The sequence below is a fragment of the Mus pahari genome, chromosome 19 (assembly GCF_900095145.1).
Source record: "Mus pahari chromosome 19, PAHARI_EIJ_v1.1, whole genome shotgun sequence".
Lineage (NCBI taxonomy): Eukaryota > Metazoa > Chordata > Mammalia > Rodentia > Muridae > Mus > Mus pahari.
In genome coordinates this window covers 86,839,303-86,851,147 of record NC_034608.1, presented here as the reverse complement: position 1 = coordinate 86,851,147, position 11,845 = coordinate 86,839,303, and the positions used below count along the sequence as shown (strand labels likewise).

The 11,845-nt window shown below is 51.8% G+C and overlaps 1 protein-coding gene across 1 annotated transcript in view; it reads right to left on the bottom strand.

Annotated features, from left to right (window-relative positions):
* Tpm4 (tropomyosin 4) overlaps positions 1–10,419 on the bottom strand; it is a 22,787-nt gene extending 12,368 nt beyond the window's left edge. Inside the window, 3 exon segments of the mRNA XM_029531890.1 lie at positions 1,768–1,901; positions 5,333–5,494; positions 10,342–10,419. Of these exon segments, the coding sequence (XP_029387750.1) occupies positions 1,768–1,901; positions 5,333–5,494; positions 10,342–10,419 (374 nt within the window).
* Between the last annotated feature and the right edge of the window lie 1,426 nt (positions 10,420–11,845).

Genomic DNA, 11,845 nt, shown 5'->3' with positions numbered 1-11,845 from the left:
GGTATTTCAGTGTGTGGCCTAGAGACTTTGTGTGGTATTTCAGTGTGTGGCCTAGAGACTTTGTGTGGTATTTCAGTGTGTGGCCTAGAGACTTTCTGTGGTATTTCAGTGTGTGGCCTAGAGACTTTCTGTGGTATTTTGGTGAAGAATGTGATTCCTTTTTGCCCTTGTCTGAGAGTCTGCCTCAGGCTAAGGTGAGGAGACTCAGATTAATTGCATTGACAAGGAGTCTCAGAAACGCCCATCATAGACTTTGTTCTCTGGTTAAGTCTTATGAAGGACATTTTAAACAAGTGTAGCAAGTTAAGAAAAGGAAAAATATAAAACATATGGTTCCTTAGCTCTCCAAGCCAAGACATGCTAGAGCCATTCATTCCTGAGGACAGTTGGGTAGAGCTCCCTGTGGAAGCCTGAATGCTGCCCAGATATCACCGGAGTAGCAGGGTCAGCTGTAAACACAGTGATGGTTGGTTACGTACTGTCTCCAAAATATAGCTGGCATCATCCAAAAGCTTAAAGCGTGCCACAGCAATGGGAACTACCATGGAGGCACATGGCAGAGATCACCCTGCCTCTGCCTCCTGAGTCCTTGGATAAATGTCTACACTGCCACGCTGCCCAGTCTACCTTTACTTCTCTTTTCTTCACATCATCTAGAAGCTCAGTTGTCTCTAGAGTGGGCAAGAGAGACAACTGGGGCTTCCCCAGAAAGCAACAACACACTCCGAGGCCCTAGCCCCATGCTTGCACATTTTTGCTTTTCTCTGTCTCCTGGAAAGTGTCCTCCTAATCTATCATAAAGAAAACAAGGCAGGGCACATGGCGAAGCATCTGTCATCCCAGCACCACACAGGTAGACCCTGCCTCCAACAAAACAGAACAGAAAAGGGAACTGGATTAAAGACAATCGGTGGGGCTGGAGGGAAGGGAACTGGATTAAAGACAAACAGGTGGGGCTGCAGGGACGGCTCAGTGGTTAAGAGCACTGCTCTTCCCAAGGTTCTGAGTTCAGTTCCCAGCAACCACATGGTGGCTCACAGCCATTCATAATGAGATCTGGTGCCCTCTTCTGGGGTGTCTGAAGACACCCCAGCTACAGTGTACTCACACACAATAAATAAATAAATAAATAAATCTTTTTTTTTTTTTTTTTTTTTTTTAATTAAAGCCGGGCGGTGGTGGCACAGGCCTTTAATCCCAGCACTCGGGAGGCAGAGGCAGGCGGATTTCTGAGTTCTAGGCCAGTCTGGTCTACAAAGTGAGTTCCAGGACAGCCAGGGCTATACAGAGAAACCCTGTCTCGAAAAACAAAACAAAAACAACAACAACAACAAAAAACAACAACAACAACAACAACCAAACCAGATCTTCAAATCCCTTCAGCTCCAAGGTCATTAGTACCACTGCACAATTTTTTCCATCCATCCATGTCTATGTGCATTTGTGTTTGTGCATATGGAGACTAGAGAAGGATATCGGGTGTCCAGCTCTGTCACTTTCTGTCTCATTCCCTTGAGACAGGATCTCTCACTGAACCTGGAGGTAGAATGGCAGTCAGCAAAGCCCAAGTCATCTTGTGAAACCACACTGGCTTTTCAAGTGGTGGAGATTTAAGCACTTAAATACTGAGCCATCAGCGCTCACACACATCTTTTTAGTCAGGAAAGGCTTCATGTAGCCCAGGCTGCCTCAGCAGCCTGGAACTCACAGGTATGCACCACCACCCCTGGCTCCACCCCTGTCTTCCACAGGTCAGAAGCATCCTACCTCTCACTCTCATCAGCAGCCTTCTCTGCCTCTTCCAGATTCTGCAGGGCTGTGGTCAGCTGCTCCTGAGCCCGGTCCAGCTCCTCCTCCAGCAGTTGGATGCGGCGGTTGAGAGCGGCTGCATCTCCTTCAGCCTGGAAAGACAGATATACACCCAGATTAAGAAGAGTCAAGCTGGCAAGCAGCGTCTCCCCACCCCCCATCCCCTCAGTGACCCACCCAGGGACCCAGGCTCAAGGGAATTCATACTCATTTGAATTTAAATTTGATTTTTTAAAAATTATGGATCTGTGGCACAGGGCCTTGTGCATTGGCCAGACTGGTTTCCAACTCCTGAACTCAGGGATCCTCCTGCCTCAGTATCCCTGGCGAGGCGCAGTGCCCAGCCACTCTAAAGAACACACACCTCAACAACTGAGCAAACTTGTCAGCCCTGATATTGTTTTGTCTTCAAGTCACCCACCTTACTGGTGGGAACAAGGAGGTCCCACCAGTGCAGTGGTATCCTATAGTGACTTAGGGCTCTGTCACCAAAGGTGACTTCCCTTTGTCATCCAGGGGTGGCCACCCTCAAGGAGGAGCATGGAAAGTTGGTCACGTGAGACTCAAATTAGCAGTTCCAGGAGATTGAAGCCAAAGGACAAAGAGTTTTAGGTTAGCCTGAACAATTATATATCTATATAGCAATATCTCTGTTAAAATACCAGAAAAAGGGGGAGCTGGCTTAGTGGGTAAAAATCACTTGCTGCCCAGCATAAGGACCTGAGTTTAGATTCTCAGCACACACATTTTAAAACAGTGTGTAGGTTCATGAGGAGATCAGAGGAAGCCATGCTACCGGCTTCCTTTCAGGGATAACCACGACATGGGGACAGCTATAAAACTCAGTGTGAGTCTGGGCCCTCTCTACCTCAGTTCACACAGCAGGGAAGGTAAAAGAACAGGCCAGGTTGCCTGTCAATATACAGAGGACCCCCTCCCCCAACACCAATATGTGCCTGTGGGTCTCAGGTCTCCCACAATGTGGGTCCTGTGGATTGAACTCAGGTCATCAGCATTAGCAGCAAGCACCTCTGCCCAGCTGAACCATCTCAGGGGCCCATGGGGGCCTCTTTTTTTATATCTCGAACTTCAATACCTATCACATGCAACAACTGGAGCAGGATTGGTTCCCGCCCACTTCGGTTTTTAGTATATTTAGCAAAAGTTATGTAACCAGGACCACTATCTAATTTGTTAATTTTTGCCATTTGCTAAAAAGAACCTTATGCCCATCTGCACTCGGTGGAGCTTTTAGTTGTTTGCTTGCTTGTTTGTTTGTTTTGAGTTATGGTTTCACGAAGCCCAGGTTGGCCTCTAACTACATAGTCTGGCCCTGGTTTCTGATTCCCCCGCCTTAATCTCTCAAGTGCAGGCTCAACCTCGTCCAGTTCACCCAGTCCTGGAGAAGGGACCCGGGAGCATCCCACCATTCAGTGACAACCCCAGCCTCTAAGCAGCCTGGGCTGCAGGGGCTCAAGGCCACACCCAACATAGTAATCACGTTCACAGTCACACTGAGTTTCCACATTTCACGAATTGTCTCAAAAAAAGGAAAAGAACTTAGACTGAAGAGGCACACTTTGATCTTGGAATATTTTCAACTGTTTAAAACAGAAAGAGTTCTAGTTCACAACCATGTATTCACGCGCGCGCGCGCGCGCGCACACACACCCTAAGTCATCTTGAGCTCCGCCCCTTCCTGCAATCAAAGCCTTCTACCGGCTACAAAGGGTTTCCCTTATAAGGTAAAAGAGGCTTGCTAGATACTTGTGGCCAAGCAACAGGAAGACGTCGGTTAATCACACAAAAATCTAAATGAAACCAGCTGTTGGGACACAGGCCCAGAAATCAGCTACACACACCCCAACCCCATTTCTAGTCTGGGTGCTTCTGGCCCAGAATCAACTTGAGATGTCTTTCTACAACCAAAAGTAGCATGCTCTCCCACATGAACTTTTAAAGAAGCCTCAGAGTTTGCCAAAAGGCATCCCGCACACCCCACCCTTGGGCCGCCAAATTCCTGGCTTGGCTGGAGTCTTGAGGCCATTTTGGATATGTCTAGGGTGGGACGGGCCTATGAGAAGCCCTAACAGCTACTGTGCAGAGCTTCTGCCGGGTTCTGAGGCTTTCTCCAGCCCGAGCGGTCCTTGAGGGATTCAAGGCTTCTACCCAGGCCAGGCTGTCGCCCAGGCAGTCTTGGGAGGAGTCCAGGCGGTACCTGCACTGCCACCTGGCCTTTTAGTTTCTAGGGTCCCCGCCCTGAGTTCCCACACTACGGCTTCAGGAGACCTGGGCGATCACACAACACCTCTTCCCTTGTCTGTGAGTCTCCTTCGCTAGCAAACACCGTTCTGCTACTCCGGCTACGGGCTCTCCGTGCCCCGGAAACGGCTGGAATGCCTCTCCCTAGTATTTTCTTTCTACCCACCTGTAGCGGACTTTTGGGAGACACGAATCGAACGCTTTGTGGGTGCCGGAGCTGGGGTTAGAACCCAGGCCCGTCTCTGGCCCTGGGCTTGACCCAGGGATGAAGAGGAGGCGCGGAGGCCTTTCCTCTTTCCGAACTACTCATGCACCCCGGTCCCTGAACTCTCAGGGAAGGCGCATACAGTGGGCGCTCCGGTGTCGGCGTTGGACAGGCCCCCTAGTGGATATTCCCTGGGGCTAGGGGACACAGGGTGGTGGTGGTGGGTGTCCTGCAGGCCAGCGTCCAAATTCTCCTGCCCCCACCCCGCCCTCAGCGGACGTGTCGCGGCCGCACCCTAGGGACGTGCCGGGAAAGTTGGGGCGCGAAGAAGCAAGAGCGCGCACCGCCCCCGCCCCCACCTTGGTCCAGCCGCAGACAATGGGAGCGTGGTATTTGCCCCACTACTCCGGAGAGCCCCGCGCAGGACTGTCCCCCGCAACCTCCCAGTTCCTGCCCCGCCAGCGTACGGGCTCCAGGATCCAAGGGTATGGATGATCAAGGCGGAGGACAGATGGAGGAAGAGGGAGCTGGAAGCATGCGGAGCTGGGAAGAAAAGAGGGCGCCAGGGAGCACTGCGGGCCCGGAAACGCGCGGAACCAAAAGTGGGATCGGGCGGGGGTCGCGGACAGCGCGGGTCCTGGTCTCTCACTTTCTCTCGCCGCTCGCGCTCGCCGTCCAGTTCGCGCTGCAGGCCCTGCGCGCGATCCTCTGCGTCGTCTGCCTGCTGCTGCAGGGCCTGGATCTTGCGCTTCACTGCCTCCAGTGAGTTGAGGCCGGCCATAGCTCACTCGCTCTGCTGGGCTCCGGCGACAGCTGGGCGGCCGCGCCCGGGCCCGCCAGCCTTGGCCACGCCGGGGCCGCCCCCGCCTCTCCCCGCCCCCCCGGCCCTGCTGTCAGACCCATGAGGTCACCCGGGCCGGCCGCGACGTCAGCACCGGGCGGGGTGGCGGGGAGGCAGGGGGTGGCTGACGTAGGTGCCGCTAGCCGCCTTTGCCCTGTGGGCTCCTCGTCCTCCCTCACTGCCCGCCCCGCCTGGCCCAGTGGCCGCGCACTTACCTGGGAGACTTTATTCTCCGTCTGCTTTAGAGTCTTCTTTAAGTTTGTCAGGTCCTCCGAGTGCCTGTCCAGTTCGTCCTCCATGCATTTCAGTTTCTTCTGGAGCTTCGTCAGCTGCTCTTTCACCTGGGGACACAGAAGAGAACGAGTCAGCCTCATGGTCTGTTGCCCCGCTGTTGGAAGGCTGAGGCAGAAGGACTGGGAGTTTGAGGCCCTGCAAATGAACAAGGTCTATATGAGCTGATGAGATGGCTCCACGGGTAAAGATGCTTGCCTGATGTCCAGAGTCCATTAATCTCACACATGCGCCCACATTAATGTAGGAAGTAAAAGGTATATATAAAGAAGGTCTCATTCAGAGGACACAAGTTTGTGAAAGTAAAAAGTGTGTATAGACAAGGTCTTGGGCAGAGGACTCAGGTTTGATTCTCGGCTCCTGTTCCAGGGGAGCCAACATTCTCTTCCATGACCCCTTAGCACAGGCAACACACCCACTCACATAAAATATAAAATACTCGCCCCACCCCAGCGGTAAGTGTGCTTTACTGGATACAGAGGGATTTTACTCTTCTCTTGACCTAGGGACTGGCCATTCTTGGACTCATCGGACTCCCCACTCTCTTGAGGAAGTCAGAGCTTTAGTTTGAAACACTACAAATTGGATTTTGCATTCTCATTTTCTGAATGCAGCTCCAGGGTGATTTCTGTTTAAGCAAAGTGGAGCCTATAGAAACTCCGAGTTTCGTAGGCAGAGTTTCGTTGCAGACCAGTGTGCAAGCCCTTTTCCCTGCTGAGAACCTTTCTTGGCTCCCCATTCCTCTGGGTAGTGAAACTGAGGAAGGTATCGCAAAAACACTCTCAAGAGCCAATCTGGCTCCCACACCTGGCTTTTAGGTCCGTCGTCCTGGAAGAGACTCACTCTCAGGGACCAATTCCCCTCTGAGACCAAGTTTTCCCTCCTCTAACTTTTGCACATTTGTTATGCATCTGTTTTAATTAACGTGTCCTTTAACCTTCCCCAGAATCTAGTGCTGTTTTTTTCTGAGAGTCTGTCCCCCACACTTCCCCTTTGATTGCATCCCATCAATCTCTCTGAGAACCACTCAGCCATGTGACACCTCCTAGGTGCTAGGGTCACTCTTGTGTCAACTCCAAAGGATCTCTGCATCTCTTGCTATCCCTGATCCTGGAGCAGGACTCTCCCCTCCCCCCAGGACTCCCCTGTGGGGCCAAGCTTCCTGTCCTCCCTCAGCAGGAAACACTGAGGGTGGTTGCCTTTCTGTAGATTAACACCCACCCACTCACCACTTCCCCCAAACCCCCAGCTCTTAAAATAAGTTTGATACTGGACTCCATGCTCACACCAAGACTCAGATCTCTGTGGACAGTGTTAAGATGATAACCAGCTACATGTGTGTGTGCACACTTGTGTGTGTGTGTGGGGGGTGTGTGAACATGCAAGTGTCCGCTTTTGTTCCCCCTCTTTTTTTGACACTGCTTCTCACCGTATGGATCAGGATGGCTCTAAATTCACAGAGATCTGCTGCCTTTGCCTCTTGACCCTGGATTAAAGTATTGTTTTTTTTTTTTACTCCCACAGGGAGAGCTTGGCAAGTCCTGAGGCTCTGGGCTGATTGGGTGCAGGCACAAGGCAGGCACTCTTTAGTGGATAGGAGTTAAGAGTCCACCCTCCAGATGGTAGAGCCAGGCTTAGACGAGCCAGCAGACAGCTGTTCCAGCTGGCTTATCTGACATCTCCAAGGCCACTCTGAATGTAGTCCCAGTCTGCCACTATGATGGATGTGACTGGGCCCATCACATCATTCCTAGCACTTCAGGCTAAAGGGAGGGCCTTGACCTCTAGGCAGGAGCCTGGAGTCTTGTTCCCAGCCCCAGATATGTGACCCCCGGTCACTTTTCTGGCCTTAGTTTCCCCATCTACAGAATGAATACCTTGATCTGGTGAATTTTGAACACTTTAGGGCAGGTAGCTGTCTTTGACTAAGAGAGTCTGTCAGTTCCGTTAAAGACACCTATGTCAAAGACCAAGACTAGCCGTCACCAATTGTCTTCCTTCTGGACCTGTGGAGTGGGGTATTTGTGGGGCACCTACTGTATGCCAAGCATGGGAACTCTCAGTGTGAATCAGATTTGACTCTACTGGACACGAGTCATAGGCTATAAAGGGAGTTTGAGGGGGTTTGAATGTTTTTTTTTAAGTGTGTGAGTGTGTACACTCATGCTCAAGTGCCTGCAGAGATATTGGCTTCCCTGGCACTGGAGTTTCAGGCAGTTGTAAGTTGCCTAACCCAGGTGATGTGTTAAGAGCAGCAGGTGCTATTAACCACTGCTCCATCTCTCTAGTCCTGTTTGTGTTGTGAGGCAGGGTCTCAAGTAGCCTGGGGATTCTTCCAGGTCCCTGTGCAGCCAGGGGTGAGCTTGAATTCCTGAACCCTCTGCCTCTGCCTCCAGAGGGCTGGGATGACAACCGCGTGTCCCCTTACCTGCCTGGGCACCTAAGTGAGTTTCTAAAGTTTGGGAGACAGCATTTGTACATGAACATTTGGGAACTTTCAGAGATGCAGACTCACAGAGTGGCAAACAGTCCGTGAGAGCAGAACGGACTCTAGGACCACATAGGACTTGGATGCCAATGCTGGTTTGACGAGAGGCTCTGCTGTCCACTGTGAGGGTGCTCACTCAGTCTCCTCCCTCCAGCACCCCAAGGCTGGGGACACCCCTCTTCCCTCCAGCCTGGGCTCCCTGACTGACAGAGCTGTGTTTACAGCTGAAGTCACCACAGGCCCCAGCAGCAGAACATACAGGAAGTGGTCTTTGGTATGTGGATAGTGTATGTGTGTACATGTGCACATGTGTGAGTGTGCTTGCTTATGTGTAAGTCAGAGGTTAACGGTGGGCATCTTCTTTTAATGATTTCCACTCTTTTTTTGAAGTAGGGTTTCTGACTAGTACATTAGCTTGGTGAGACTGGCCGGGCAGGGAGCTGCCTGTTCCTGATTCCCCCAGACATGCCCTGCTGTGCTGGACTTCTACAGTGTCCGGGAATCTAGACTCTGGTTCTTATGGTTGTGTGGCGAGCACTTTACCCACTCTGCCATTTCTATACACTCCAAAGCTTCCGGTGGCAGGAGGTGGGAATAGAAAGGAAACAGCACCAACAGGCCCAGGCCGCTTCCTGTCAGGGTCCCGCGCCCAAAGCCTTCCCTGTCCCGCCGCTGTGCTTTGGGCCTCAGTTTCTCTCTCACAGTAAAGTGGTTACAGAATACACAGTTCAATGAAGTGGAGGAAGGATATGGGGTCAAAGGGCAGCAGTAACAGATGTCGCTGCCCTGGGCTGCAAGTGGGGCAGGAAACAGCCAGGCCAGTTTTCCATCCTGCTTCCCCACTGGACAGGCACAGTCAGGAACCGGATCTGGCTGAAGGTCCCTGGGGGCCATGGGGACAGTGGTTGGTTCAGATGGGTCCTGACTGGCTCCCTCTGTCTTCCTGCAGTCTAGGGCAGGAAGTCCATATTGTTATCTGTAGCCAACTTGCAGCCTCCATCACCAGTGGGAGTGGCTGACCTTCAGTACCACGCCCTGCCTAAGAGCATCCTAAGATTTCACTGAGGCTTCCGCAATGGTGGTCTCTAGCCCGGCATACCGCTGAGCTCCTGTCATCCCTGCACCTGAGAGGTTCAGACAGGAAGATGACTTGTGGGACAGCTTGTGCTGCATACCTGGATTCTAAGTCGAAAGCCACAGCTCAGTGAGTGAAAGTGCTCGCCACAAGCTTGAGAGCCCAGGACCCCAGAGATGGAAGCAAAGGAGCAGCCCCTAAAATTACCCTCCAGTCTTCACGTGTGCGTCCCACTCCCCACAAACACAGCAGACAAATAAACCGAGAGACTCCTGGGTTTCCACCCAAGTCACTCCTAGAAGTTTCCTTGAGAAAAAAAGACTTGGAAAATACAGAAACAAAACCAAAACCAGCCGGGAGTGGTGGCTCACGCCTTTAATCCCAGCACTTGGGAGGCAGAGGCAGGCGGATTTCTGAGTTTGAGGCCAGCCTGGTCTACAGAGTGAGTTCCAGGACAGCCAGGGCTATACAGAGAAACCCTATCTCAAAAAACCAAACCAAACCAAACAAACAAACAAAAAAACAAAAACAACTTAAAAAAGTCTGGGCTGGGGGGACTGGCTCACTGGATAAGAACACAGCACAAACATGATGGTCTGAGTTCAAATCTACAGCACTCATATTAAAAAGAGCCACACAGATGCACCTGTACTGTAGCTCCAACACTTAGAGGTCAGTGACAGGAGGATCATCAGTACTTAACTGCTGCCAGGCCACATCCAGGATCAGCAGATCAGCGGAGAGACCCTGCCTCAAGGGAATAAAGCTGAGGATGGAAGAGCCCTCTTTCCTGAGGAGCAGGACAAACTGCCACCATTATTTTGGCCACAGAGCTGCTTGAGGACTGAGGAAGTTTCTCTTTTGATCACTAGACTCCCTTGGGAGATTAAGCTAGACCAACCACTCACATTTAGTGGATAATAGAGTCACAGATTTGATTTCCCTTTCTCAAGCCAAGCCCTTCATGAAGGTCCAGCCTGAGGCAGCAGAAGAAATCACCACGAGAGAGTGCTGAACAGCCTAGAGGCAGCACAGCCCAGCACACACAGCACAGCACAGCACACACAGCCCAGCACATACAGCACAACACAGCACAGCACAGCACACACAGCACAGCACAGCACAGCACACACAGCACAGCACAGCACAGCCCAGCACACACAGCACAGTACAGCCCAGCCCAGCACACACAGCACAGCACAGACAGCACAACACAGCACAGCACAGCACACACAGCACAGCACACACAGCACAGCACAGCACAGCACACACAGCCCAGCCCAGCCCAGTACAGCACAGCGCAGCACAGCACACACAGCACAGCACAGCACAGGGCTGTTTGCACTTGGCTTTGGCAAGTTTTTGTGCACCTCAGCCTGCTCAGCACCATGGATGGTATTCTGTTTTTCTAGCCTCAGCATCTGCATCTTTTTCTTGATGGCCTCCATGGTTTCTGTGGGGCATGGGCACAGGGCTGAGTGAGCAACCCAGGGTGGAGGACCAGGCCTTATAGGCAGGCCCTGCGTGTCCACCCTCCTGCTGATCAGTTTTGGAGGAGACCCAAGTCTGCTGCAGGGCCAGCTGCCACTCGTTTGCACAAGGGAAGACTTGGCCAGCTCACCAGCCTGAAGCCCTAAGCTTATTTGGTCCTAGGCTTTTAAAGAAAAAAAAATAAAGCCATCTCAGTTTCCAGTTATAATCTAGTATGGGGCCCATGTGGGACTGTGGACAACAGGTAGGTCTCTAAAGGTTGCTGTGGCCAGGCCAGGGGTAGGGCTTGCACCTGGCAGCCTTAGTTTCCCTGGCTCCAGAGCAGAATGAAAGCTTGTGAGTATGGAAGACCCAGGTCTGTGACCTTGCCCTGCTGAGTCCTGCCAGTGGGCATCAGGGCCAGTTGTCTTCATTTGGTCTGTGCCAACATCTGGCTCAGTCTCTCTCATCCCTTCCTCCACCATCTCTCTTTCTATAATACTCTCGCTGTCTCTTTTCCATCTCTGTTTATGTCTCTCTTGTCATGTGCAGCTAACCAAATTGAGAAGCCTGGTCCACCAGCTGCCATGGGCAATCTCATGCAGACTTACAGCTCTTGGCAGACCTGGGGCTCCTGACACCCTTTTTTTTTTTTTTATTTATTTATTATATGTAAGTACACTGTAGCTGTCTTCAGACACTCCAGATCCTGACACCCTTTTAAGACCCTATACTGTCTTCCTTGTTCAGAACCTGATATGACTCCCTACTACCTGCAAAAACAGAAAATGGCCTCAAACTCCTGTCTCCCCCCCCACCCCCACCCATGCCACATCCCTGGAAAGCCTACCTGAGTGACTCGTGGCTCAGCAGCAAGCCCTTCTCAGCCCAGGTTCTAGGCCCAGTCCAGACTTTATAAACCCTTTTGCTAATCCTTCCCTAATTTGGTCTGTGTCCTTACCACACAAATTCCATTTCCCTTTGTGATAGAAGCAGACTGGATTAAATGTATCTGTCACAGTGTCAGTGATAAAAACATAGGGGCAGTCAAGTGAAGCCACTGGCACACCACACCAGTCACCAGCCTAACCCGGAGAGTACACAGCTTCTCTTTGTTTGGGATAGGATCGTCCAGTGTAGCCCAGGCTAGTTTGGAACTCAAGATTCTTCCATCTCAGGCTAGCCGAGCACTGGAGTCACAGACTTTACCATAGCACTGGGCTGCATTGCGCTGTACTTTTTTGCAGTGCTGGGTGTGAAATTCAGCACCTTACCACATTCTCAGTAAGTGTTCCTCTGCCGACTGTGACCTCACTGCGAGGTTCTAGGCAGGGAGAAGGAGTTATACCTGTGAGCCTCATGGCAGCTTCCCCCCTTTCTAACTCACAGCTAGGAGACTGAGGC